This window comes from Trachinotus anak, unplaced genomic scaffold (genome assembly GCF_046630095.1).
Source record: "Trachinotus anak isolate AG129_WGS33_773 ecotype Australia unplaced genomic scaffold, CSIRO_AGI_Tana_v1 ptg000001l, whole genome shotgun sequence".
NCBI lineage: Eukaryota > Metazoa > Chordata > Actinopteri > Carangiformes > Carangidae > Trachinotus > Trachinotus anak.
The window spans coordinates 2,165,359-2,193,178 of NW_027273852.1; the positions used below are offsets into that span (position 1 = coordinate 2,165,359).

The 27,820-nt window shown below is 39.4% G+C and overlaps 2 protein-coding genes across 7 annotated transcripts; one reads left to right on the top strand and one right to left on the bottom strand.

Annotated features, from left to right (window-relative positions):
- Positions 1-1,218: 1,218 nt before the first annotated feature.
- On the bottom strand, positions 1,219-21,098 carry traf3ip1 (TNF receptor-associated factor 3 interacting protein 1). 5 transcript variants are annotated; one of them, XM_071489704.1, is made up of 17 exons: positions 20,836-21,098; positions 19,353-19,421; positions 16,756-16,917; positions 16,034-16,162; positions 15,404-15,847; positions 15,241-15,315; positions 14,960-14,980; positions 14,728-14,751; positions 13,573-13,648; positions 13,076-13,096; positions 12,116-12,203; positions 10,399-10,491; positions 9,964-10,099; positions 9,840-9,876; positions 9,630-9,706; positions 4,090-4,307; positions 3,474-3,874 (listed from the first exon to the last, which is right to left on the bottom strand). In XM_071489704.1, exons 1-17 carry the CDS (start codon positions 20,956-20,958, stop codon positions 3,709-3,711), a joined length of 1,959 nt encoding a protein of 652 aa, XP_071345805.1. In that variant the 5' UTR covers positions 20,959-21,098; the 3' UTR covers positions 3,474-3,708. The 5 variants fall into 5 exon arrangements, with proteins under 5 accessions (XP_071345889.1, XP_071346138.1, XP_071345805.1 ...); XM_071489788.1 differs by lacking the exon at positions 14,960-14,980 and having other exon boundaries at positions 1,219-3,874; XM_071489880.1 differs by lacking the exon at positions 13,076-13,096.
- Positions 21,099-23,350: 2,252 nt separating this feature from the next.
- agr1 (anterior gradient 1) lies at positions 23,351-27,820 on the top strand. Of its 2 annotated transcripts, none has more exons than XM_071465040.1 (8): positions 23,351-23,392; positions 23,978-24,085; positions 24,302-24,365; positions 24,973-25,025; positions 25,610-25,686; positions 26,039-26,102; positions 26,708-26,791; positions 27,649-27,820. In XM_071465040.1, exons 1-8 carry the CDS (start codon positions 23,368-23,370, stop codon positions 27,696-27,698), a joined length of 525 nt encoding a protein of 174 aa, XP_071321141.1. In that variant the 5' UTR covers positions 23,351-23,367; the 3' UTR covers positions 27,699-27,820. The 2 variants fall into 2 exon arrangements, with proteins under 2 accessions (XP_071321141.1, XP_071328614.1); XM_071472513.1 differs by having other exon boundaries at positions 23,357-23,392; positions 23,983-24,085.

The window sequence follows — 27,820 nt, forward strand, 5'->3', positions numbered from 1 at the left end:
AGGGGGGGTAACATACACCAGAGAGGCATGCAGCCATGGCTCTGTGCGGCCTGATGACAGATGAACCACAGACACTGAGGCCCTGGTGGTGCTCTAAAAATAAAGGGACAGGTCAACATTGCCACGTGTTCCCCTTACAGACCGGCTCAGTAAACACAAGATTGTTTCATTGTGGAGCAGGAAATACACACAATACACTCCGTCTTCAATGTAGAGATCCAAGCTTAGCGAGCAGGGATTTGCGTGTGTAATTGTTAGAGGCAAAGTATTACTCATTGTAAATTTGCAGCCAGATAAAGACCTGAGAATATAATACACAGCTCAGCCCACTGACTGCAACACTCAGAACAATGACCATTTATTTAATAACAATTTAATTAAAGCCAGATTGGAGAGGTCACTCCTAACTCTGATGCGTTTTATCCACACAGCAGTAATTCATTTTCAGGATTCAAGTCACACACACACACACACACGTGTTTGGACCTGTCAGTTTGGCCTAGCATGAGGATTAGTGGTTTACTGCAGACCACAAAGGTGAAAGTCAAAGGTGGAGTCATTCATTAGCTGCATGAACTACTGTGACATTCAAAGGCCAAAAGCTACTGAGCTTTTTTAAAAGCAGAGAGGCAGTCAGGAGTGAAGTCACTTCTTCTTTGTGGAACCCCACAGTTCGAAGGTAAATGCAGATGAATAATTGGGGACTGTGCTGAAGTCCTTTTTTAATCCACCTGTTGAGACTGGGGCCAGCGTCTTTGCTGAAAGCAGGTGTCCATGCACTTCTGCAAGCTAAATCTCCAGCTTGCATCACAAATGCTCGGTCCAAATCTGGCTTAATAGCTGTTTAAAGGGGACTCCTAATACGTTTTGTGTGTGTGTTGCAGCTGTTTCGTGGCTTGCCAGAGAAACGCTGCTGCTAATGTTACTTGAGGGCCTTAAAGAAGAAATTTAAATGTTTTACTTCAGTCGTGTGGGACTGGGCTTCAAAAGAAACAAGCCTCCTTCAGAGTGTGACTTGGCCGCAGCAAAGAGCACAAGGATATTACATGAAGTTGTCAGAATCACAAACCAGGGTGATTTATCGTTCTGCTCATAACGTAACTCAAGCAATCCAGACCTCTCATTAAGTTTCCATTATGGGGCTGACCTGACTTTGAGTCTGTAACTCTCAGAGAGTCACTACTTCCAGCTGACTCTTAAAAATAAGAAGAAAAAAAAAACAAATATGTAATTTTAATGTAACCATTTATTTCACTCCACTACAAAATTATATAATTATTTGAACTATGATACAGTCTCCACATATACATAATGTACAGTTTAAAGAGAAAGTGAGGATATGATACAAGTAGTGTACAGTGAAAATAGTCCTTTCATATAACATATGAACACATAGGTTCTCACTTTTCCAGGAGTTTTGCTTTAAGGATTTTAAAATTAGATATTTTCAAAAGGTAAATGTTCTCATTTTTATTTAGTGGACTATATATAATACTGATATGAAAATGGAGTAAAATCAGACAAAAGTACATATGGACTGTTGAATGCTAATAGTGAATAGGTCATAAATGAATAAGAAAATAAATCCAGACTGTCCCTCTTTAAAGATACTAGTGTAAGCTTTTTCTGGTAACCACTAATGCCACAGATGTTGTGTCATCTATTCAATTGGTAATCCATTGATCTGATGAGGCAATGGAAGTGGAAACCCCGGTCTTAGCAGAAAATGAATATTTTGGTGGTCTATGAGAGAGAGTAGTCACAACACATTATGTATGATCACCACTTCACATCCAAAAACATGTACCTAGCTTTCATAGTTGCAATCTCTGGTAAAAAAAATATTACATTCATCACTCCAACCTAGATGTCACAGGAAGTGTTTTTTAATCTTTTTCTATAAACACTGGCAGTCTGTTTCCTTTGAGAGGTACTGTAATTCTGCAGTAGAACTAACAGAGGTAGCAACTGCATGTGTACAAGTATTATCAACAATGTAAAACGACATGTGTACGGTTACTTAAATATGGTTACTGCATTTTCATTAAGTGTGAGATAGGCCACTATGGAACGTTTGTATAACAGCATTTGTATTTGTGTTTCATTCTTTCATTCACACAACAATGAGATGTTTCCATTTTTGGAGTATTGAGGAAAACTGGGACAGTGGTTACTTTTAGTCTCACGTCTCTACAACTGCAATTATCACCCTTATATTGCTTCATATTTTCATATTTGCTACATGTGTAAAGCACATTTTCAAAGCCACAAAAGCAACTAGCAACATAATATCTTATAATTATTTTCAATTTATAAACATTTGTAAGTTCACACAAAAAGTTGCCATCAAACCAAACATTGTGTCCATCTCAAAAAGGATGTGTTTGGCAAATTCTACAATACAAATAAAGAGAGGGGACCACCACAATGGTGACTATCCTGCACGCCCACTACAGAGAGAATGGATCTATGATTTTTTGTCCCTGAAAGTAAATTCGGTTAGTGTGCCTATGGAATGTTTTATAAGACAGGTATAACAGAGAGAAGAAAGAAATCTAACACTGCTTTGCTGCCAAAAAGCTTTTTCCAGGAAATTCAAGGGTTCCTCCTCTAATCTCATCTATCTTATCAAAGTGCCACGGTGCTTCAAAAATGGAAGAGTGAATGAAATAACATGTAGGTCGACTGTGAGTGTTTGTTTTTACAAGATTGGATAAAGTTGTTGCAGGCAAAGGAAAAGGTTGCTGAAAACGAAATCTCCCTTTGTTAGGGAGGGTAGCTTGAGGGAAGTAGCTTGAAAGAAAGGTTTGGAAGAAAGAGAACAGATCATTATGACAAGTAAAAGGTCCCTGGACAAATTCAGACCAAGACACCACAGTCATGAAACGACCATATCAGTCCATTAGGCCACTTAGGAGCCTCCACCTAAATCACACCTAACTTCTCCAGGAAAGACACAGATCATTAGTTTTACCGTTTCCCCTTTTGCAACCAATTGAATGTGCAACAATTATATTTAACTATTGTTGTGTAGCTAATCCAATAGCACTACAGCGGATGCATTAAACATTATAGAAAAGAGCAAATGAACCAGAACAGAGGTCTGCTTATTATACAAACTGCCCGTCCTGTGTACAACAGTAACAAAGATTTAGTCCTCACAACTGGGAAAAATTGTGTTAGATGTACTTCACTCTTTAATTTGTAGGTAATTAAAAGAACGAGGAAACACATTTTAAATTTGGTCTAATGATTGCTGAGTGTGTGGTTAAATCAAGCATTAAACACAACTATCTAGTCAGGCTATCATGAGCTGTGCACTGGCTCATTCCACAAAGGCACCATTACTGAACAGGGGCAAGGATGGGGTTAGGTTAGAGTGCAGAGAAGGAAGATCAATATATATTATTAACTTCACCACCCACCTTTTCCATTTTATCATCCAATTATGGTAGAATAGAATCAGACCTCCAAACCATCACATTGTGCTTTTATTTAGCAACATCTGACAGATGATGTTTATTTCTCACCCTATGTCTGGGTCCATCTCCTGTTCTGAAGGGAAAACCTAAAAGTGCAGTGTTTGGTCCCAATACACATAATCTCCAAGAAAAAATGGTCTTGCCATTATTCTGATGGAGAAGCTGTTCATACCTAAGTCTTCAGTGCATTTTTAGAAGTGTTTCTCTGTGAACCTTGTTTCTCACTTCAGGTTCTGGAAGAGAAGTTGATTCCTGTCACCATCTTCTGGATCTTCTCTTCATTCTTCAGTATGTTGGACCTTACAGCACAAATCTTGTCCTGCTGGTCCTTGATCAGCTGCTCCAGCTCAGCTAGTTCTGATTTAAGAGGCTCCACTGCCCGGTCTGTCGCTCTGCATGCACACACAAAAACAAAGAAGGGATCATTACATGACCTACCTGAAAATGAGTTCAGAGACTGCCCACAGTGGCCAACAAATACAACGACAGAATGTGATATAAAGTTACTACCCTTGTATGTGAGTCATATATGCACCAACGCTGGAAATAAAATGGTCCATATTCAACAACACGTAACTAAAAGCATGTTGTGTAAGCGCCGACCCACCTCTGCTCTTGCAGCAAGGCCTGTGCGTGCTCCTTGTTCTCCCGTCGCCAGGTGTGCAGTTCAGCCTGCATGGCGTCCATGTCCTCCTGGATGTAGTCCATGATCTTACCCAGAGGCAAGGAGCTGCGGCACACTGTCTGGATGGATGAGCGCAGCCGCTCAATCTCCCTCGTCACCATGTCCTGCTCTTTCTTCCGCGCTGCTTCAGAGACCAAGTTCTGGAAGTGAAGGTGGTATGATGGCTCAGATGTTGGGGTTGAAAACAATGGTGCTGTCAACTTACAAAGCATATAACCATCAAATATAATTCTGGGAGTGGAACTCCACATTAATTTCATGACCACGCTGCGGTACAGCGGTAAGTCTTACTGGGTAAAGAAAGAAGCTAAAATGTTTTTATATAATTGTCTGACTTATCACTCAGCACTGCACAGAACAGCTGTAAGAATACACACAAACACACACAAAATCACTTGTGTGTCCCTAGAGCAAACATAATAAACCCTCTTTAGGAGTTCTACCTTTGCCAGAAACTGGAGCAGGGCTGCATTTAGTGGTTTTGGATTTCAAGGCTAAAAATGTTAGGCAGGAATTCTACCAACCTAGCTGTATATATAGAGATCAAACGTGTGGGTGAATTGTGTCGGCCAAAGTGGGGGGACTGGCTGACTGACTGGTGAAGGCTTCCAGTGTATGGTGTGCGGTTGAGGAGGGGTTTGCTGTATCCTAATTACACTCACTCTCTTGATGGAGAAAAGGAGGGGAAGGTATCAGGGAAGGACCTCCCTTGGCAGGGAGCAAACCCAAGGATGTTTGCTCAGCTGGGCTTCGCAAGGCCTCTGAGAGAGTGTGTGTGTGTCTAATGCAAAAGCACTCAGTACTGCAACCCCAAAGCCACACACACAAACACCAAGCAGAGGATCAGGCGAAGCATACAGTGGACACACACAGCCCCCACCCACACTCCTGGTCTTAAAGTCTTGTTTATTTTAGTAACAGGCTGTGGCAGTGGGGTTATTTTACTACAGTATTGAGTAACAACTACTACACTTATTCATCCTTTCAAGTTCAATTCTTGGCCCAATTTATGCCATTTGGCTCCACAGATGGGAGCACCTGCCTTCGTGAGGCAGCAGAAATCATAATTGCGACAGTGTAAACTAAGTGACAGCTTCCTCTTCAAAACACACAATCTGTCATGCAGCCCGCTCCGGTAGGTACATATAGCATTTTCCTTATCAAGCCATCTCTTAAAACAAACAGAACCGCTCAGTAATTACATTTTTAAAAGACAGCTTGACTAGACCGGACCACACTGCAGAAATGACATCAAACACCATTGTTTGCCATCATTTCTTTTCAGGAAGCAAGTACAACTTTCTGACAACCTCTCTCTTTGTTACCCGTTTGTGGTGGCTCTCAAGTGTGAGGGTTGAAATGCCTTGGCTCAGCGGTCGCCCCACAAGGTGGGTGGCTTTCCACTGGGTGCCGTGAACCCTGCAGCTAGACAAACACTCTACGGCTCATTCGGCCTGCTTGCCTGCGGTTTGCTCTACATAAGCCAGACAGGACCCATGGCTTCATTCTGTTTGCCGTCCTCTTGCTACCTTAGCCCCCCCCCCCCCGTTGGAAAATAAAAAACTTGCCGTGAAAACATGACCTCTGGTTCGTGTGCAGTCCGTCCGGATAGATATAAATCATTGCTTTATGGAGGTGTCTGTCGGGGTCTAGAAGACCTATGTGCTCCTAGTTTTCTTTTTTCTCACCCAGATCACAGAACAATATTTAGACGTGGTGACCACAGAGGAGTAGGAGGTGAGCGAGGAGGAGGGGGGGCAGGTTTTCCTATTATCTGTGACATGATGGAAGCTCCAGGCAATGGAGAAGACAGAGCCTCTGGCTGATGCTAGAAAGGGCAGGTGGACTAGTAGGTGGTTAAGGCTGGTGTTTCATACCGACACTATAATCTTGTGATATCTCTATTTTGTAAAAGCACATGAATTTATATTTTAGTCTTGTTTTCATCAGCATTGGAAGATAAAATGTTTGTTCAGTTGAATCTTTTCAATTCAACCATAAACTCAGTGCTCTTCTTCAAAAGGGGGGACAACAGAACGAGATTCTCATGGACATACTGTAGCACTGCAGGGTACACTACAATGTAAACTTCACCCAGTCAACACATGTCTAATCAGCTTAATTAGGAAATACGTGCAAAAATGTGCTTTGTGGATTATTTACATGGATTTTCTGGGGCAAGAGGAAAACACTCTTCAAAGCATCCTCTGAAATGCAAACATAGGACCTGTCAGTGGTGGAGGAACCTCTAGGGTATCATTAACTAGAAAAACAAAAGCGTGCATACTAGTTTTACAGTCGATAATGAGAAACCAGCTTCCATTAGAAGGCAACAAGCCTCACTCAGTACTGTTCATTTAGAAGCTTCTGGTTGAAACAAGAGGATGAGAGACAACTGCAACATGAAAACCTGTCATTAAAGCTGCTTCACACACAATCAAGATGAATCAATTTAAGATCAAGTTAAAGCTGCGATGGCTGAAATGTCATATGCTTACAACCACCAATCTCATATCATCACCAACTCAAATGTGAAATATAGGCTTTATCAAAGTATGTTCTATGTGGTCGTCAGTGATCTATAAGGATTGCAGAGCTCTCTGAACACTTCCCCTGGCAACTGGTGCCCATTTGGACACTGACACTCACTCAGATGGTTTTTACAGTGTGTTCCTCTGGCAGATCTGAGAGGTGAGCCAGGGAGCGAAGCTTAGGAGGAGAATTGGTTCTGGACGTTGTTTATGGGCTTCCTAGTCATTTTTCATAGACGGCCATTTAAAAGCTAGCTAGATCATAAAAATAGCTTGGAGTCAGTGAGGTGAGGAGAAAAGCTTACAGCCAATGAGGTTACAGGATGTTGTAGCAAGGTCACTGTAGCCCCTTGGGGAGACAACTGAGCTCACCATCCTGGGCTACGGGGTGAACTGACAGGAAACTTCCTAAGGGACCAATGGCTATAGTAACTAACAATCGAGAGCTATATTTAAATAAGGCGGTTTGCCATTCAAACATTCTCAGCAAGAGAAAAGGTGACTTTAAAAGGTTTAAAAGGGCTTCTGATGATAAATAAAACATTAAGGTTGTCAAGGTTGAGCTCTATAACAGATTGTGGCAGCTTCAGGTAGGTGTTCCTCATAAGCCTGCCCAAATTCCTAACAAGTCAATATGACAAATCTACAAAAGTAATATGACTAATGGAATGCCACAGGGTCATTTCCTTATGTTTCCACAAAAAACGCTGGATGTTTATGAAGACACAGAGGTCTGCAGAGAGGAGTATTTATTTTCTTGACAATTCTGCAGAGGGAATTCTGGCCCTTCTCCTCCGTGCCTCTCACTCAACAGCCCTCCATTTGTACGCCACAGGGTTTATTTATACATTACAAACCTTCATCAAGGCTAATTTGATGGGGGTAAAGAAAAGGGGGAAAAGAGTACACAAAAATTCTTATGAAAACGCAGCTGCTGCAAGGGGCAGATTCTGTCTAAATAAAAAGAGAAGTATCTTGGAATAATATACAATGCTGCCGAGGAGTCACAAGGAAGGTCATCCCCATAAATATACAGCAAAGGCTTTAGTCACACACACAGTGGCGGGACATGGCAAAATACAATCATTTGATTGTTTATGTATTCCTTTTATTTATATCAGTACAGGAATGGAGCAGTGGCATTAACAAAAGCAAAATTAATTTAGGACAAAACACAGAAATTACAATGGAAATATCATAAAGGCTGGATTTCCTGAAAACATACTGAATGAACATGATCTTGAATAATATCCTAAGCGAGTTTTTGACTTATTTAGAAACTGTGTTTTGATAAACATCAGCGGTTTGAAAAGTGAATTGCAGCAGCTGAAATTTCAAACCTGTCATACCCCATAGAATGAGGAAGCTCAATATTTACATTTTTGTCCCAGCGTGTTTTACCGTGATTACAAGAAAAAAAACGACTCCATTAAGCTGACCTCTCCACCCTTTCATGTCAGGAAGGAAGTCATTATAGTTCTTTATACAGCTGACGAGGCAAGGCCAATAATGATGGAGGGGTGGACTGAACTCGTGCTATGTGCAGACATACCTGCTCTGGGCTGCCCCTGTAGACCATACAGGATACCCTGAAATGAAGGTTTGGAACCCCTGAAAACGGAGGCGGCTGCATTAAGAAAATTAGGATAAACTCTACAAGGCTATGCTCATGTTACACAAAGAGCTCTGCTATTCTGAATGGTTTGCCTGTGTGTGTCGGTGTGTATGTTTGGCTGGACTTGCATTATCTTTTAAGGTAAATTCTTTTTAAGAGAAATGTTGAGGTGGGTAGAAATATGTAAAAACTATATTTAACACATGCATTTAAAAGGTGGATAAACGCCAGGCCTTTAAATTTCTGTCAAGCTATTTCACTTTACTGGTGGAGCAGCTACAACGTCAGGTGTGAGTTATGGGGGATGATGTCTGAGACCGCAGTTGGGAGGGGAGAGATGAGGGGCCTTTGTGCATGAGTGACACTCCAAAACAGTGCATCCATTAGAGTCAGGGTGGTCAGCTAAGAAGGGATGCAGGGAGAGAGTATGCCTCAGTGGGGAGGACCACCCAAAGCAGACAGTGTACACCACCTCACACCATAGAGTACAGACAAAACTATGAGCTTCACACCGATTCACACTCCAAATAATGATGAAAGAGCACTGCTCTCTCTGGCTAATAAATAATCTGACAGAAGGGAATGCATGAGCAATGGCAGTAATGCGTCACCTTGACAAAGCTGGTCTATCATGTCAAATATTAAGTCTGACTCAAAGAGGAGATGAGGAGGAGGGTCTTACCAGAACATATAAGCCTGTGCAATGAAGTTTTTAATGAAAGATTCAAAACACAGCAAGACTGAAAATGACTGAATGCCTGGAAAAACTGGTTGTGCAGTGGCTGTTTTCTGCAATAACTTGAGGCTACATGTAGGGAAAGTGTGTAAACAGTCTACAAGATCCCTCTAAAAGTCCATTCCCAAGATGGCAGATATTCTGAAACACAGCAGAGAGCTCTGGAATAAAAACAACATTAAGCATACCTAAAGCATTGAGCAACCCCAGAAAACACGCTCATTTTGCTCCAGACATCTTGATGTGTGTATTAGTTGTGTGTGGTCTGTTAGAGCCCATACTTGCATGTCTGGTTATCAGCCCTTCAGCTTCATTGAAGGGGAACATTTTTGTGGTTTCAAGGCAGTGCAATTACACCTCTCCACTCCATTTGTTTATATCTTGCTTTTGATAATAACCAGTGTTGCACTGGGCATGATCAAAATGCTCAGCCTGAGAAGCTAAATTTCCAGAAAGAATGGCTGGTAGAACTGATGAGGAGGTTTAACATGGACTCTTGGGTTAGTGAGCTGGAGAGAACTAGGCTGATAGCGCCCTCTAGTGGAGACGGAAGTGAAGAACTACTACTATAACTACATACCTGCTCTTTAGATTTGGGGGAGGATGGTGACAATTCATAGTCTTTCTTGGTCTCTAGGATCTTTTTCACAAGGCCACCTAAAGTGAAAGAAACAGTTAGAGGAAAAGTGAAAGATCTGTTTACTCAAACCACCTGGTGGGAGAGAAATCAGAAGGCATTATAGCAACTTTCAAAAGTTAGAGGGAACTAAGATGAAATATGACTGTGTACCGTGTTTCTCTTCACTGTCTAGTTCTTGTGGACTATCCTGTAATAGAAAAAAAAAAAGTTGATTACTATCCCTGATTAATGTTTCCCCATGGTATTTAAACAAAACACTGTTCAAGTCACTCACCACCTCCATCTCAGGAGCATCTGAGGGTGGAGGGACAGCCTCCTCCACGAGAAATTGCTCATCTTCATCTTCCTCGTCTTCAGATAGCTTCTTCCCATCCATGATGACAGGTGCTGAGGGCTTGGCACTTGACAGTCTGGAAGAAAGTCAAAGAGCTTAGAGTTATATGGTTTCTACTGTGTGGGAAACATATGTCATCTTGTGGGCACTGTTCAGATCAGATATAAGTGCTGGTTGACTGGTTAGATTTGCTCCAGTTTCTCCATTATTAGACAATTACAAACAGTGTGTCCATTTGGTTTTATGATCAATCTGTCCCACTGGCAGGAACAAGACTTGTGTTCAGACTAAGAATGTATTCACAAGGAGGAGGCGTTCATCCCTGCCAGTATATATTAGACATATGATATTAGTGAATATGTGTGGTGAAGTCACCTCTCAGCTGAGTTCACATCGGTGTAACTCTCCTGTCTCTTGACTCGTGGAGGTGCTGGGCGAGCACTGCCGGGCCGTGCTATTCGTCTGTTGCTGTTGGATGAAAGAATTGTACATATAATACTGGAAAAAAGCTGTTAAACTAACAATTTTAAAACTACATATGTTCATATTTATACAAGTCATTTTTGTTTAGCTTGACTTACTATGTTATTTCTCTTACAAGACTAATTCTCTGTTAACAGCTCTATAAAATTTTCCAAATGTCTACTTTGCGACAGCTAGGCTGAGTCATTCAGATTTTGGGATAAGAACCGCTGCTTGGAACAATAAACTTTCACAGTATTAATAAAACTGCTTTAACACAGTTGCCTGACCAATTTTAGTCAATTAGTCAGTTAAATAACAGAACAGTCCCAATTATCCAAATTAAGGCAGTTATTCAACTGTGTAATCTACTGGAATAGATCCTGAATTGGTTTCAGAAGCAAAACTACAACAATTTTAATAAATAAATAGAACTAAATGCAATGCAATAACACTCAAATTAGATCCTCTAATATTGCTTGATTGCTATAATTAGTCAAATCAAGATCGCTCTGACAGAGTCTCATCAAATGTGACTACAGTTAAAGTGTGGTGTTTTGTAAGTGAAGGATCAAAAGTAAAAAGGTAAAAGGTAACAAAACAACAAAATAGATTTTCTTGAAAATAAAAACAAAAACAAAAAAAAACAGGGTTGAAATGTTGAAATAATAATAAATAAATAAATAAATAATAAAACATGAAAGGAGAAAGTTTCCTGGAATGGATGCTTTTGACTTGTTTTTTTTATATATATTTCTTAAGTAGAGAAAATTAATTTTAGTGCAGTTCACAATGAGAGGAGAAGTATTTATTATCTATAGTATTTTGTTATGATGATCATATTCTTAAATAGAAAATCAATTATGCTTGTTCTGTAAGATGAATCCAAACTGGATACATTTAAGAGAGAAGAAATCTGTATTTCTGGATTTGAAGTTTTGAATCGTGTCACACACATAAAATATGTGTATATCAGTTGTTTCTATATTTACATGGGTCTGCCAAAATAGTGCTTTGCTTTAAATGTCACTGCAGCAAATCTGGGATGAAATTATCTCCTTTCCTTTTGTTAAGGACGGTTCAGTGTATCCTATGCTAAAGCAGATAAGAAAGGAAGCACTGAAGCTCCTTTCCTCAGCACTTAGACAACTCGACCAGCTCTGATTATGGCTGCCACTCGGATACTTCCAAGTCATTAAGCAAAAAAGCCTTTTCAACTGCAGGCCCGTCTCCTGCTACTTCTCCATCTGGCCACCAGATGCCCTCAGAGTTTCCTCCCTGTCACTTGTCTCCTATTCTCTATCACCAGACCTTTCCTGCCCACCTACACACCTCTTCCCAGTTCCCCCATTAGCTCCCCTACATATACACCAGCCATTTTCCCTAGTCATGTTCTTTGTGGACTGCTGTCTAGCCATCCTGCCAGTTATCTGTTCTGTGTTTCTGTTACCTGAAACCAGCCTGCAAGCTTTTGTTATCACCGTATGGTCTAATAAAATCACTTCACTGCACCTGCCTCTGGGTCTGCATTTGGGTCCTCCCTACCTCTCCTCTGTGCCCCAATTATGACAAACTGAACAATTGCTACTGAACTATTTGTTAAGTGAGTGACTGTGTTGACTGTACAGACCTGGGAGCCATGTCAGATGGCACTGAGGAGCCTGCAGCGTCTCCATTTTCCTGAGGGACAGGTCTCTGGGCTAAATGCGTATCTCCTTCTGTGAAAGAACAACAATGACTTATAGATAGCATTTTAGCCTGTTGTAATACAGCTCCCTGTTATGCTGTGTGCCTTAAGTATGACTCTGGTCTGCTCTTGTTTCCTGTTTTGTGCCTTGTTGTGAACCTGCTGGCTCTCTTGCTTTCATCAAGAGGGCAAACTTTGCTCTCTTTTCTCCTGGCTTTAGAATGATGTAAAGACTGACAATTGGACCCATATGTAGATTTCATAGTTCTAGACTTAACATTGAACTTTTCTGGAATTTCTATAAAACATTACAACTTTCTGAGCATTTCTGCAAATTTCCCACACAGAGCTCCTATTCTGTGGCACACCCCGCAGAGTTTGGGCTTGGTCATGAACTGTTGCAACTGTAGGCCTGTTAAGCCCACTCAGGCACTGTATCTGATATTAGCCTTTACAAATAAACTTGACTGACTTGCTCAGAATATCATTGCCTTTAATCACTGGGTGAGTCACTCACTCACTGAGTGACTGTGCTCACTTTCTGACTCAGTATGGAGCCTGAACCCAAAAGAGCATTCTGATGTTCTTTGCTGCTTTAGTCACATCAATTAATTTCATGCGTTCTGATTGCAGTACAGAGGAAGTTAACAGAGCTGTTTTAAGTTAAAAGTCATCACCAAATGTATGCGTGATTTGGTTTATTTATGAGGGCGATCAGTGTCAATTCTCTCCTTAGTTACTGCAGCTTACCACTGTAATCATCAAAATGCATATTTGATCAAGTCCATCAAGTTCACTTTCATGTTGACCCCATTTCCACAGAAAAAATCTTTTGTGAATGTTAAAAACCTTTATATGCTCTTCCTTGTGTGCAGCTGCATAAGAGAGACAGAGGACACTTACCTCCCTCACTGTCAGATTCATCTGTTGAGAGTAAAAGAGACAGGGAATTGTTGGTGTCCTTTCTAGTACATCCACCAAAATGACAGTGCTCTGTACTTATTTTCATGTGACATGCTAAGTGTAGAATATGAAAAACAGATGAATGAAGAGGCCGTGTATCTTTGTAAGATTTTAAGGAAAATTATTTTGTGGAAAACTTTTTCTCAATGTCATTTCTATGACGCTGTTATTGTCTCTGCCAAATGTTATCCTGATGAATCACTCCTACCTCCCACAAGGAACCTATTCAGTGATTTTATGAGACAAGTGGAGAGCAAACAGAAAGCAGTCGACTGTAAAATCAATTTGGATGCATTTAAAAGCCCTTCTGTTAATGACTCAAGTCGTCAGTAACATTATATGAGACATCTGTATTAACTATGTGAGATGTGTCCCATTGGTATAGGTGATTAAAATAGGTTGTTGGGGGAGAATGGGTTTCTGGGGTGGGGGGTTACCTTGACCTCCAATTTTGGGTCTCCGCCTTTGCCCTTTGGCAGATGAAGGCCGAGGTATTCTAGCTGGACTGTCCGACTGTGAGAGGAGGAGAAAAGCAGGAAAAAGACACAACTTTAGGATAATAAGCACTGAGGGACAGCACATCACTCACTAATGGTTAGGATAGTAGGAGAAGCTATGTTTGGTTCTTTATTATGCTAGCCTTCACTATTCATCATTTTCTTTAAGTTTGAGGTACACTGAGGTATGCTATAGTGCTATTAAGCACAATAAACATGCCAAATTATCTTTTAAACCCTGCTTACAAACAAAATATTCCATATGATTTCGTATGTAGAAACATTTTAGTACAATAAACAAGCAAGAGCAGTTTCCTTCTGAAAAACAAAGTGACAGAAAGCAAAGTGGCTGTTGTGCGGGACAGAATAAAGATTGGAATATTCAACATCAGAAATTTCATAAAATATGTGTAGAAGCATCATGCTAAAAAAATATGCAGTAATGGAGTTCAATGAGAGTTAGATTAGTAACATTTTGCGGCAGAACAACAAAAATTTTGTAGTATAAAATAATGCGACCCCCTTCAAAGCAGCAATAAAACACAGCTGGAATGGAGCTGTATTTTGTAATATCACTGTGCCACGTAACCAACTCCTTTCCATGGTTGAAACAGACCCGTTTTATGCTTAACTGAACACTCAAGGCTCGCTAAACACTGCCAAACGTTTCATCTTTGAAATGGCTATCCAATATCTGAACAAGTAAGTTCGTGAACTCAATTGTTTTACAGCTGACTTATGGAGCTAAAACATACAGTGTGGCCCATGTCATTAATAAGTCTGACAGCACATTGGCTAGACTTCGGTTTAGCATTGCAGAAGTGATCCAGAGTAAACAGCTACATTGCTTACACACAGGGATTTCCTTTGTGGCAGCAGGAGAGCTGTTGAATGCAAAGTGCGTATCACTTTACAGAATAAAGCCAGAAGCATGCGAGTTGCACATGAACGGCAACAGCTTCAAAGACATTCAAAACTGATAAATAAATATTGGATTGTAATTACAGTGACAGATACTCGATGCATCATTTTCTGAAATGAAAAAGTGTTATTGAACTGTTTCTGCTATGAAAACAGTGCATAGTAACTTCTTACCTGGTTTTCAACTGCTTCTGCAGGCTGCACACAGTAAAGAACAATGCATTACGCCATGTCACATTTATCAATCACACAGTTAATAAGAGCGAACAAGACCTCATGTGTTTTATACACAACAGTCCATATTAACACTAAACCAAGCAGCCAGCCACCCCAAGGCATTCTAACACTAACATGTCTGCAATACGCATGTCTAATGCTCTACTGATTGTTCTGCAGGGTTGAATACCTCTTCAGTTGAGTTTGGTTCCTTGGAAGAATAAGAGGCACAAAATTAGAAAATAAATTTGATTTTTTTAAAAACCTGTATAAAATGTCAAGTTTATTTTTTTCAAATATGTAAACACATAAAATCAGTGACTAGCTATAAAAGTCTTAATTGGCTGATTTCACATACAGGAAACTACACCATGCTGTAACTGCAGATGAGACTATCAAATGAACTTAATATAACTATAATATTAAGTGTAAATGTGAATGTAAAAAGTGTGTATAGAGGAAAGAACTTACAGCTGGCACAGGTTTGGCTGTTCTGCTGGGTTCTTCAGGGCTGGCTTTTTGCTGTGATTCCTCTGATACTCTGGCCTAAGCACAAACATACACATTAAATGTAAATATTGGCATTTGTTGCCCATGTGTATGCGTGAGATGTGTGTGGGCTTAAGAGGTATACCTTGCTATTGCCATTCTCTGCACTTCTGTTCCTCTCTTCCCCCCCTTTGTGTCGCTCTCTCTCCTTCTCTCGCTCTTTATCTCTGTCTCGTCGTTTTTCCTTGTCTCTTTCCGAGTCTCTGTGAGAATCCCTCTCTCTTGTCTTTTCTCGCTCCTTGTCCCTCTCCTTGTCTTTTTCCCTTTCTCGATCTCTCTCTCTGTCCTTCACCTTGTCCCTGTCTTTAACTCGTCCTTTGTCTCTATCCTTGTCTCGCTCCCGGTCTCTGCTCTTGTCCTTGTCACGGTCTTTGCCGTGATCCTGTTCACTGCGGTGATGCTTGTCAGAACGTTCTCTGTCCCGGTGGTGCTCTTTCTCCCCATCTCTACGTCGACTCTCCTGCTCTTTGGGCTGGTCTGGGTCTTTCTGGTCCCGGCTCCCACTGCGCTCTGTAATCCTTTTCTTGTCCTGGAATAGTTAATATCAAAACTCAGGGTGAGGACTTAATGCTAACCACAGCCACATGCATCATCTGAACATATTAGTTTTTTTAAATCAAGACTGTAGCTTGCACGGCTAATGTGGAAAATACATTTCATATCATATGTGGGACACATTTAAAATTCCACACTGAGTGAGGCTGAGGACTCTTACCTCTTTATCCGGGAGACGTTCACGTCCTTCCCTGTTCTCCTTGTCCTGGGACCTGGAGGTGCTAGCCTTGGTCTTGAGGTCCACCTTTTCTCCTGCAAGTACTCGCTTCACTGCATCATCACTGGACAGCTAGAGTTCATTTGCAGGAGAGCCATTGATTTTAATACAGCGATAAGATTACTGATGAACATTTACTGTTGTTACACTGAGTGTTTAACAAGAACTATAGCGAAACACTAAAACTGACCCAGGGAAGAAGAAAACAAAAGGGTTCAACAGTGCATCACAATCTTGACACTGCAGCATGAATTCAACAGTTGGTCAGTTCTTACACATTACGATACTATGTCTATTACAATTATAACCAGGTGGCTTCAAAACAGCAAAGTCATGTTGCATAAAATCTGAGAGGAATTCATTTAAACTGCTAACAACTGTCTGCATGACATGATATCAAAATACAGATATCCCCCAGGCACCAGCTCATCTGTTTACGCTCTATCTCCAGGGTGCAATTAAAATATTTCAGAGTTCCCCCTGGGGTGGCTAGACAGTTTTACCACAAGTACAATGTTTAAATGTGAAAACCAATACACAGAGAATCTTCCTTTTTATGCAGTGCCGTATTTGTGTGTCATTTGCATAACAGAGACAGCAATGTCAATGGATTTGAGAAACTGGAGGAACTGAATGTGAATGTTTAATCTTCCCTGAAGACAGACCTTGTTGAGGCAGCACTTGGCGATGGCCTGCAGCAGCTCGTTGGTTTTCTCAGGCTCATGGCCAGCCACAATGCGTGCTGGCTTTGCTGCCAGGGGCTCGCCACTCACCAGCATCACCACATCTATGGCTTTTTGGAGGAAGGTTATCTTAGAGTCCTTATCCTGGAAAGACAAAAGATGCAGCGATAACCAGGAGAGTGCACTATAGAGACACAAGACGGGATATGTTTGTAAAGGAACTCCAATGGGAGTTTACTTTCCAACACAATTTAGAATGATTAGACCCTTGAGATACTTATATCCTTGCAGAGTTCAACACAAGTTACTCCTAACATGCTGCAGTTCTACATAGCATGCAAAGTTGTACATAGTTGCTGAGTAACAAACTCAGTCCAATCTGTCCTCACACCCAATTTTTGACTATGATTGACCCACAATTTGTGTGCACGCTTTAACTCTGATTCCTTTCCCTTCCTGTAGGTGTAAATCTTAAAAATAATAATCTACAAATAATAATTGTCACTAAACTGTTAGAAGTGTAATGGTTAAATTTCTGAAAATGACATCCTCATCCTGAATCTTCAAGGGCCAATAAGTAACATGTTGGTTTTTGTGCAGCAGCAGAAAAGAGGGAACAGAATAACTGGCTCTATAACAAGGACTGCCTGCTGCCTGCTTACAGCTGCGCATTTAATTTAATCCTTGCATTAGGTGTGTTTTGTATATGTATTCAAAATGGGCAAGCTTCATTCGGTATTGTCAGCTACCCTGTACTGTACTGATTTTAACGCTATGTTGTGAGGCTAAAGATAGGTTCCTAACATTAATATTAAGATGAAGAACAGTCTAGTAGGCATATAATAGAACAGACACTGTTCCAGACAAATGACCCAGCAGCTAAGCAGTGCTTCTAGTCTATCAGCCTGCTGGATCTGAGAATCCTGCCAACTGTGTAACCTAAGGACTTGTAACTGGTACAACCACCTGGTCTGTAACATCTGATAATTGCCAAGCCTTTGCAGTGTTCCCTACATGAAATTTCTATTCTGTAACATGCTCCTGCACAGGGGCTTACAAGACATTTAATAAAATACATTATTGACATGAAATATTAGAGGGAATGAGTGGGAGGTAATAAATTGAAAATTTTCAGAAATTTTCAGATAATAGATAAAAACCATTGTATTATTGTAGAGGCACAACAGTGGGACCTCTAAAAATATGATGTATGTGACTGCATCTTGTGAAATCACATTAAAAAAGTAATGTATTAACAGTTTTATCCTGGTTCACCATGCTAATCCAGTTTGTAACTGAACTATTACAAGTTCTAAGAAAGAGAAATTGTACACAGAATTTAATTTTCTAGGATTCAACCCAGTTAACAGACACAAAACTTTAGTACTTTTAGTAACTTTGATTCAGGACCTATTTGGAAAATGTCACAAAAGCTGCTCTTTATCATCAGAGAAATATAACCAAAGTGGGACCACTTCTGTCTCTCAGCAACACATAGAGGCTAATGTGCGTTCCACTTCCTGCAGGCTATTGTGGTGGTCCTGTCAGATTTACCCAAAAATAATACAGCTAACTTTGATTGCCAGTTTTAATATAGAAAAAATTATTTCCTTCTTCATAAAGCGCTGCATGGTCTTGCACCAAAACACACATCAGACATATTAGCAAAAGCCTTTTTGAAGTGCATGGCAAAAACCTTTGGTGAGGCACCTTTTAGCTCTTGTGATCCAAACCACTGAAGCAATGTGCTCAAGGATCTGAAAGAGGCTTAAGTAGAGTATGTCTACATTCAGCAAATTAAATTTGTCTTTCAACATAAACTTACAACCTATCCGACTATTATCTATAACCATTTCTGCAATTGAGAATAATGTCAGTTAAGAACAATGGTTTGTGTCCAGGGCAGTAGTTTCAGTAAGAAAGTCACTTACAGAATAAAACCACATTTTTACATCTGTTAACTGTCCTATAATATCATTTTCTATAAGTATCGACAATCACTATGTTTAAGACGTCATATGATTCATACAGATTTTGGGGATGTCTCTATTCAATATATGCTCTCACTCATCAATCAACTTGTTGCACCTCCAAGAAAAGTCCTTGGATAAAGAAACTATTTCAAATAGTAAATACAGCAATAACAAATGAACTTAATTGAATTACAATTAATTGCCCTTATGTTGTAACGCCTCTGTTTTGAAAACCTTTTCTCCTCCTAGCCTATCACTTTCCAATCAAGTATTGAACTGGAGTCAGATCTCAAAGAGCAGACTTGAGTTCTCACACCTTGACAGACCTCTTAGTCATGTCCTGCCAGATCCTCTCACTCAGAGTGTTACACTGGCAGCGTTTAATATTACCTCCACACACAGACAACCTCATGCATGTCCCATGCATGGCACAGGTGATCTCCTACACAAGTAAGGCTGCTGCTTAGAACATTAATATTATTATATGCACAAGAAACCATATAAACAGAGACAAATTAATGTGGGAAGAAGACTATTAACTAAAGAATATTGATTGAGTTTTGTGTAGCAGGAGGTTAGAAAAGCAAAGAGCCAAGAAAAACTTACCTTAACATTATCTGACTTCATTTCATTCTCTCCATACAGGCCTTTCATAAAACCAGTAGTCCTAATGACCTGAAAGTGATAAGAAATAAATGTCCCATGCTTAATTATTAGATCATTTGCAATATCAACCATTCCATATACCAAATATAACACTCTGACTTTAATAATAAAGATCTGCAATATATTCTTCTATATCTGCAGTGATAATTCAATTTTTGGACAACCCAACCCTGAAGTCAAACACATTGCCAATCGGAGGAAAGGCGTCACACGTGTCGACACGCTTCCCTTTATCAAATATAAATGATCCCACAGAGAAATTTAAGACTGCCCAGTGGGTGGAGAGTGAGGATAAGATCTCACCTCTGTTTAGAAAAGTGAAACAGATTTATTCTGCTTGACATCTAATATCAAAAGATTCTGTTGTGTGAAACAGTTATAAAAAAGAAAGAAAATACGCTTGACAAAGATCAGTGTTGTGTGTAAAGCACTGGTTCCTGTGCTATTTCAATAGATACCAGTTTATATCAGAAGCACACACTATTTGTTTTCCACATATTATCAGATGAGTATATATTGGAATTATCAAATACAATACCAAAAATATTTGTTTCAGTCTTCTTTGGGAAGCAGTTGGCTATATAAACCATCTGACCCATCCAGTCACAAAGTCTAAACTGTTCCCAACATCCTAGGAATCAGAAATGTTGTAATGTATTCATCACTAAGATTAAGATCACTATATGTATCTGTAACTTTCTCATGTACATATATGCATCTTAACTTATTCTGCAAGGAGCTTTGAACACAGTCAGAATCCAGAACGGTAAACAGTAAGTAAGTTAATCAAAGCATAACGTTGCTGACCCTTATTTTACTCTCTTATCAAGCAGCCCAACTGAGATAAGCTGCTCAGGATCCGTGATCTCAATGTGACGGGTTCGAAGAGGCAGACAAATTTAGCCAACTTAGCAGTCACAATCGTTTCATCATGGTTAGCTAACCACTGTGGACAAAAATTGGTTTGTTGATCCCCGTGTGGGTTCAAGTCGTGCCTAGCAACTGGAGGACGCCGTTGACATGGCTAACTAACTAGCTAACCCACACATTAACTTAATACACAACCTAACATTGCATTGCTGATGAACGTTAGCAATTCTTTGTTAGGTTGACGATTGACCTTAATGGTTTAACTGCCTAGCCAGCCTTATCCATGCCACGACAGACAATTTGATGCCTTTTGAAAAACTGCGAGAGTAGTAACGTTTCGGCGAAGTTAATGTCAGTTCACTCTCTTGATTAGCTTAGTTCATGCTAACGTTGGTGTACTAGCTAGCTAACTGGTTCGCCTATCTGCTTTTAAAACGACAGACGCCCTGTTGGAGTTAGCTTATATTACAAATATAGGCAAAATAGACTCCCGGTGATTGTTAAACAAGCGTCAGCTTGCTAACCCAACGTAACATTAGTAGATAAGTCTCACCTCACTGAAGATGTCGTGGAGGTACCGAAACGGGGGCTTGCTTAGCAGTTTCTCCGTTAGAGGCGGTTTCTTAATCACTTTGCCCAGCGTGTCCTGGGTCTTTTTTACCACTGCCGCATTCATGACAGCAGTCGAAAGAAAAGCTAAGTTATCTAAGCACAGAAGCGACAGCAAAAACTAATCCGGAGTGAAAAAACTTGGTTGGCTCTGTCGCCTGGTTGCTATGTCAATATTCTGCAATCCCAGAGTGCATCATTACTGAACACTGCGCCTGCGCTGAGGGTTTACGGTTGCTAAGCGCTGCCTGTGTCCATAGTAACAGCTAACAATCTTCAGTGATCTGCAACAAAGCTGTGGAAGAAGATAGATAGATAGATAGATAGATAGATAGATAGATAGATAGATAGATAGATAGATAGATAGATAGATAGATAGATAGACAGATAGATAGATAGACAGACAGATAGATAGATAGATAGATAGATAGATAGATAGATAGATAGATAGATAGATAGATAGATAGATAGATAGATAGACAGATAGATAGATAGATAGATAGATAGATAGATAGACAGATAGATAGATAGATAGATAGATAGATAGATAGATAGATAGATAGACAGATAGATAGATAGATAGATAGATAGATAGATAGATAGACAGATAGATAGATAGATAGATAGATAGATAGATAGATAGACAGATAGATAGATAGATAGATAGATAGATAGATAGATAGATAGATAGATAGACAGATAGATAGATAGATAGATAGATAGATAGACAGATAGATAGATAGACAGATAGATAGACAGATAGATAGATAGATAGATAGATAGATAGATAGATAGATAGATAGACAGATAGATAGATAGATAGATAGATAGATAGATAGATAGATAGATAGACAGATAGATAGATAGATAGATAGACAGATAGATAGATAGACAGATAGATAGACAGATAGATAGATAGATAGACAGACAGATAGATAGACAGATAGATAGATAGATAGATAGATAGATAGATAGATAGACAGATAGATAGATAGACAGATAGATAGATAGATAGATAGAGAGATAGATAGATAGATAGATAGATAGACAGATAGATAGACAGATAGACAGATAGATAGACAGATAGATAGATAGATAGACAGATAGATAGATAGATAGATAGATAGATAGATAGATAGATAGACAGATAGATAGATAGATAGATAGATAGATAGATAGATAGATAGAGAGATAGATAGATAGATAGATAGATAGATAGATAGATAGATAGACAGATAGATAGATAGACAGATAGATAGATAGATAGATAGATAGACAGATAGATAGACAGATAGATAGATAGATAGATAGACAGATAGATAGACAGATAGACAGATAGATAGATAGATAGATAGATAGATAGATAGATAGATAGAGAGATAGATAGATAGACAGATAGATAGACAGATAGATAGATAGATAGATAGACAGATAGATAGACAGATAGACAGATAGATAGATAGATAGATAGATAGATAGATAGATAGATAGAGAGATAGATAGATAGATAGATAGATAGACAGATAGATAGACAGATAGATAGATAGATAGATAGACAGATAGACAGATAGATAGATAGATAGATAGATAGATAGACAGATAGACAGATAGATAGATAGATAGATAGATAGATAGATAGATAGATAGATAGACAGATAGACAGATAGATAGATAGATAGATAGATAGATAGATAGATAGACAGATAGATAGATAGATAGATAGATAGATAGACAGATAGATAGATAGATAGATAGACAGATAGACAGATAGACAGATAGATAGACAGATAGATAGATAGATAGATAGATAGATAGATAGATAGATAGATAGATAGATAGATAGATAGATAGACAGATAGATAGATAGACAGATAGATAGATAGATAGATAGAGTCATTTGACACATATCGGCTTTATATTATTTTGATGTGGCTCTCCCACAGGCAGAGTTTCTGGCACAACTATGTGCAAACTGCATGGTGAAAATAAAGCTGCTAGGTGAAAGGGTTAAAACTGAATGCCAGAGAGAAAGTGACCCCAGCAGATGGTCAGGCCTCCGCAGAGCTCTGATCTCAACATCATGGAGTCAATCTGGGATTACACGAGGAGACAGAAGACACTGTGACAGCCTAAATCCAGATTGAAGTTTTCCTGTTTACTGCACTTGGCATGAAGTTAAAATATAAATAAAAACTCCTCAAAAAGTATCCCCACTTTCATTTTAGCGCTCACAACTTCCTCCCAGTGCTGCATATTCTTCTGAACTGTGTGACCCCTTGTAGCTTTTAGCATCCGTCAGTGTGTATCACTCTATGTCTGTTGTTGTAGAGATTCCACTTTGTGTGTGTGTGTGTGTGTGTGTGTGTCTGTATTTCAGTGAGTGTTTAGCCCTCTTTATTTATAGTACACTACTTTGATATACCTGTTTGGCGAGTTCAGCTGACAAAAGAGAGGGCATACAGAAGGGTGAGTGCAGATGCTTGTTGGTTCTTGCTGTCAAGGTAAGACATCTCTTCTGCACAACATCAAGAGAAATACATGACTAATGAAATACCTTTTGTGTAAAAAACATTGTTTTAATAGCTAGTGCCTGTTTTTTATAAACTTATTTCTTCACACTGATGGATTTTAAAGTTATAGTAATGCTACACTGATTTATTTTATCAATTGTTAATAATACAATACAAAAAAAAAGAGGAGTAAAAGCTTTGCATTTTTATTTTCATGCCTAAAACACATGATTCACATGTGTGGGATGACAGCTCATAAAAATGAATATTATAACATGGTAGCAGCTGGAGCTCTTAATAATGTGCAGACTTTATATGAGGATGATGTTTCTTTCTTAACTGTGTCTTTGACATTGTTGCTGTATATATAGTCATTTGAATCCCAGCCTTGTCAAGCTTGTTCGGTGAGTCCGCATTACACAGGACCATATGAATATGAGGTATCTGTAAAGTGTGCTGTTAGCCCGCCGGGTGATCGTTGCTGTGGGTCAAAAGTCAAAAACGTCCTGCAAATGAACACCTCGCTGAATTTCAATTCTAATCTACCTGCAAACTGTCACCGCCGTTCTCTCTAAGGACAGGAAGTGATGCTTCGCTGGGTCTTGCTTGCTTTGTTCTTTGGTATCTGTGCTAGTGCCGGAGACCAGAAAAGAAAGAAAGTGAAGCCTGAGTCCCTGTCAAGAGGTGGGTGATGCTCCTGTATTCAAGCATGCACGACTGTAGTTTCCTTCTCAGGAGTCATTAGCAAACAAAATTCATGGCTGTCAGTTTGATTTTGTGTCACAACACAAACAAATAAAGTCTTGAATTTGAATTTTTCTTGAGAAGGGGACTCGGCTAATATAGTGAAACCATATAATCTGCCATATTGTTGCTGACTTCACTGTTTGTTTCCTGCAGGATGGGGAGATGGCATTAGTTGGGTCAAAAGTTATGAGGAAGGCCTGTCAAAGATGGTCAGTAGGTAAGACTGCGCTTTGACAACAGCCTTGAATATTTCTCTATCCTGTCTGGATATGAGTTTTGGCTGTGAGAACAGAAGCTAAAGTTCACTTCCTTTAATTCTTTGCTATAGCTGCACCTTGATAGCTGGAGTCTAACAGAGCAGATGACATGCATATGAATTACTATCACCCTGCACAAAGCAGAGAATTAGCACTTACAGCTACTGAAAATACTGATTTCTATAATTACTTTGATGAGATGCCTTTTATATATACTGTATGTTTATTTTGTTGTATACAATTGCAATTAGCATATATTTATATGCATTCTGTGCACTGGGATGCTGGGATATATTTTCACCCTAATTGTCCTAATTAGGCTTTAAATTTATTAAGGTAGTTTGGTGGCTCACTGGTTCAGTGAGCTCCTCTGTTGGAACATAGCTCCATTTCTGTCCCATGAAAGCAAATTATTAGTATTTTTTCAATCATTACTCTTTTAGAATCTGGCATGGCAACTTCAGTTTCTCAGGGATTATGTTATGCTGGACTGCATTCACACCCAACATTGTGCTTATTGTTCTGAGGAATGTGTTGACTTGTCTCTCTGTGGTTTTGTTCTCACAGTCAGAAGCCTTTGATGGTCATCCATCATCGAGACGACTGCCCGCACAGTCAAGGTGCTGCAGTAACTCTGATTCATTACATTTTTTTAATGGTAGAATATAAGGTTGCACATCCTGCGTTGCCCCTATGACCCAGGCTTGGGTTTGGTTTCACGGGGAACAAAACAGGTACATTCTGTAATACCTGCCAAGCAGGATATGAAATAGCTAAGAATTATATTCATAAATCACTCAGCTGGCTTCGTGGAAGTAAGCCCAATGGAAGCCTCCACCAGGATTTCTTCACACATAAACAAAAAACAAAAACTTTGACTAAAAAAGCTGAAAATCTTTCACACCCTGCATTTGAATGCCACAACATACCGATTCTTAGTCAGTTTGGTTCACAACTCAGCCAAAGTATCTGGGAAGAATTTAAATCATTTAGCTTATTATATTAACTGACAAGAAAACCAGACATGAATAGTAGGTCCCATTTATAAAACTTGCTCCTAACTCAGCCAACATCCTCTCTAATGTCAAAAAGTAAAAATCTGTAGTGCATGGTTCTGAAGTTTTCTTTAAAGGCCAGTTTTAATTCTTTCTTTTCTGTCTAATATGAAGTGTTATAATGAAACTAAACAGAATTATCTCAGCAGCACTGAAGAAGGCGTTTGTGGCTGAAAAGTCCATCCAGAAAATGGCCAAAGAAGATTTCATCATGCTCAACTTGGTGGTAATTAAAGATCTGTTATATGAAGAACCACTTTTTCACTGCAATACAATATTCAGATATAGAAATGACAGCAATCAGGGACAGAATATCAAAATCCTGACTGAGTGAATGACATCAAGGATCAATGTGATAGAACAGGTTAACTGTGCATTGTCGTATTTTTATTTATTATCTTAATTAAATGTCTTTTCTATATAAATTGATATGCGTGTTTAATTAGTTAGATTTCTTAAGGTGAATCGTGGACAATATCTGGTATAATTAAAGCCTGGAAATAATTAACCATCTGCTAAATATACACACTCTATTTGTTCTAGTAATGGAAAAACTGTTTATGTTTGTTTTTTTACAGGAAGACACTACAGACCAGCATCAGGCTCCGGATGGCTACTATGTTCCTAGAATACTCTTTGTTGGTAAATATTTACATAATAAATCATATTCTGAGCTTTTTAGTCAGTTGAAAATATTTATTATCTCTACAATCCTTTCATTTTCAACCAGACTTAAAATGGCAACTGTTACTTCCTGCTGTGTCCACTGACTGTTTTCGTTTCCTGGCACCGTTGCAGCTACTTTTTGGCTCAGGACTGGTTTGTGTATTTCTTTGGGTTGCTCAACAGTCTCACAGTCTTTTTAGCAGAAGAGGGATTCGAGCTGATGAGAGGGGAAGGAATGCGGACGACCAGACTCAGCTGTTCACTATTCGTATTGATGGCATGGGCGGTGTTAGGAAAACTAGGACTAAGATATTCTCTTTTAACTCAGTCCTGAGTAGCCACTCATTCAGCTGTAAGACGTCACCACATGATTTTTCACTGTCTTTGACACCTTTCGTCTGTTTGTCTTTCCTTTTACATTTTCTCACTTTCTCTCTTCCACTGTTTGCTCCACCACTTTGCCAGTTTCATGGTTTCACACAAGCTGTTAACGAAAGGAAGAGCTGCAACAGCAGAACAGCTCTGACAGTCAAATAATCGCTGTCCTCAGCAATCTGCGTGTGTGACATGTCTTCCTACAGATCCGACCATGACTGTGCGCGCAGACATTGCTGGAAAGTACAGCAACTACCTCTACACTTACACGCCTGGTGACATGGCACATTGTGAGTGACCATCCATTTTAATGACAGTTTTGGAGGGGATGGAGGAGGAAGGGCTGCTGCACCTGTGTGAGGACAGACTGAACACACACCGTCCTCAGTATTTTGACAGAAATGACAAACTCTGTTTATGACACGGGTCTGATGGAGAGGAGGTTAGCTAGGGACTTTTACAGGTTTGAGGTTTCAGCAGGGGGAGGTGGGTTGACAGAGCCAGAGCTGTAACCACTTTCAGAAATACTATGTATTTTTCAACATATCCATGCGTCCAATTTGAGTTTAGTTCAAGTTACAAAAAAGGAAGCAGGTGCTTTTAAGGTAAAGATGATATTAATTCACAATATAGTCACAAAATCACTGATAACAACATTGATCTGGCAACAAAGTGCCCATCTGTAATATTTATGAGCCATAAAGTCACATATGTTTGATGTTGAGTTGAAAAATCAGCCTTTTGTGTGAAAATTCAGCACTTTTTAATATTATTACAATCAGTACTGGTGTAAACAAACCTGTAACTGGAGCAGAAAACAGTATGAGCTTAGCTGTAGTTGTTGTTTTGTGTCAGTATATTCAAAGATTTTAAATTTTATTTTTATTTCAATTAAAAGATTTTTGGGCTTCAGGACAACTGCAGCTGTACTTCCAAGATATATTTGTAAAACAGCAGTCACCATTCAGTTTGGGCCAAAACCAAACAAAAAAACATCTATTCATACAATGAACATTAAGAGTATGTACAGTACGTGGAAATCTGATTTCCTGCACCTTGTGTAGCCTTCGTTTGTAAGCTTCTCAATGAAGGAAAATGGAACTGAACTGTGCTATTTATTCATATTTGTCCTTCCCTTTATCAACAGTGGCTGAAAACATGAAGAGAGCCAAAGTGCGGCTGCACGGTGAACTCTAGCATCACTCTGACATCTGATGTCTCTGCATCCTCCAGTCATGATGTGCGGCCTGCTCAGTGTCAGCACTCAAATGTTTACATGCTGTTCACAGATCAATAAAACCAAAATAAATGATCAGAAA

What these genes read in the sequence shown, in the direction of transcription:
- agr1 (XM_071465040.1), top strand. Translation starts at nt 23,368, where the DNA reads ATGCTTGTTGGTTCTTGCTGTCAAG. An exon ending in TGTTGGTTCTTGCTGTCAAG is followed by an intron (nt 23,393 to 23,977) that starts GTAAGACATCTC and finishes GTTCTCTCTAAG; the next exon opens with GACAGGAAGTGATGCTTCGC. An exon ending in CGACTGCCCGCACAGTCAAG is followed by an intron (nt 25,026 to 25,609) that starts GTGCTGCAGTAA and finishes TTATCTCAGCAG; the next exon opens with CACTGAAGAAGGCGTTTGTG.
- traf3ip1 (XM_071489704.1), bottom strand. Translation starts at nt 20,958, where the DNA reads ATGAATGCGGCAGTGGTAAAAAAGACCCAGGACACGCTGGGCAAAGTG. An exon ending in ATGCTCCTGAGATGGAGGTG is followed by an intron (nt 9,877 to 9,963) that starts GTGAGTGACTTG and finishes TTTCTATTACAG; the next exon opens with GATAGTCCACAAGAACTAGA. An exon ending in GCCTTGCTGCAAGAGCAGAG is followed by an intron (nt 3,875 to 4,089) that starts GTGGGTCGGCGC and finishes GTGTGCATGCAG; the next exon opens with AGCGACAGACCGGGCAGTGG.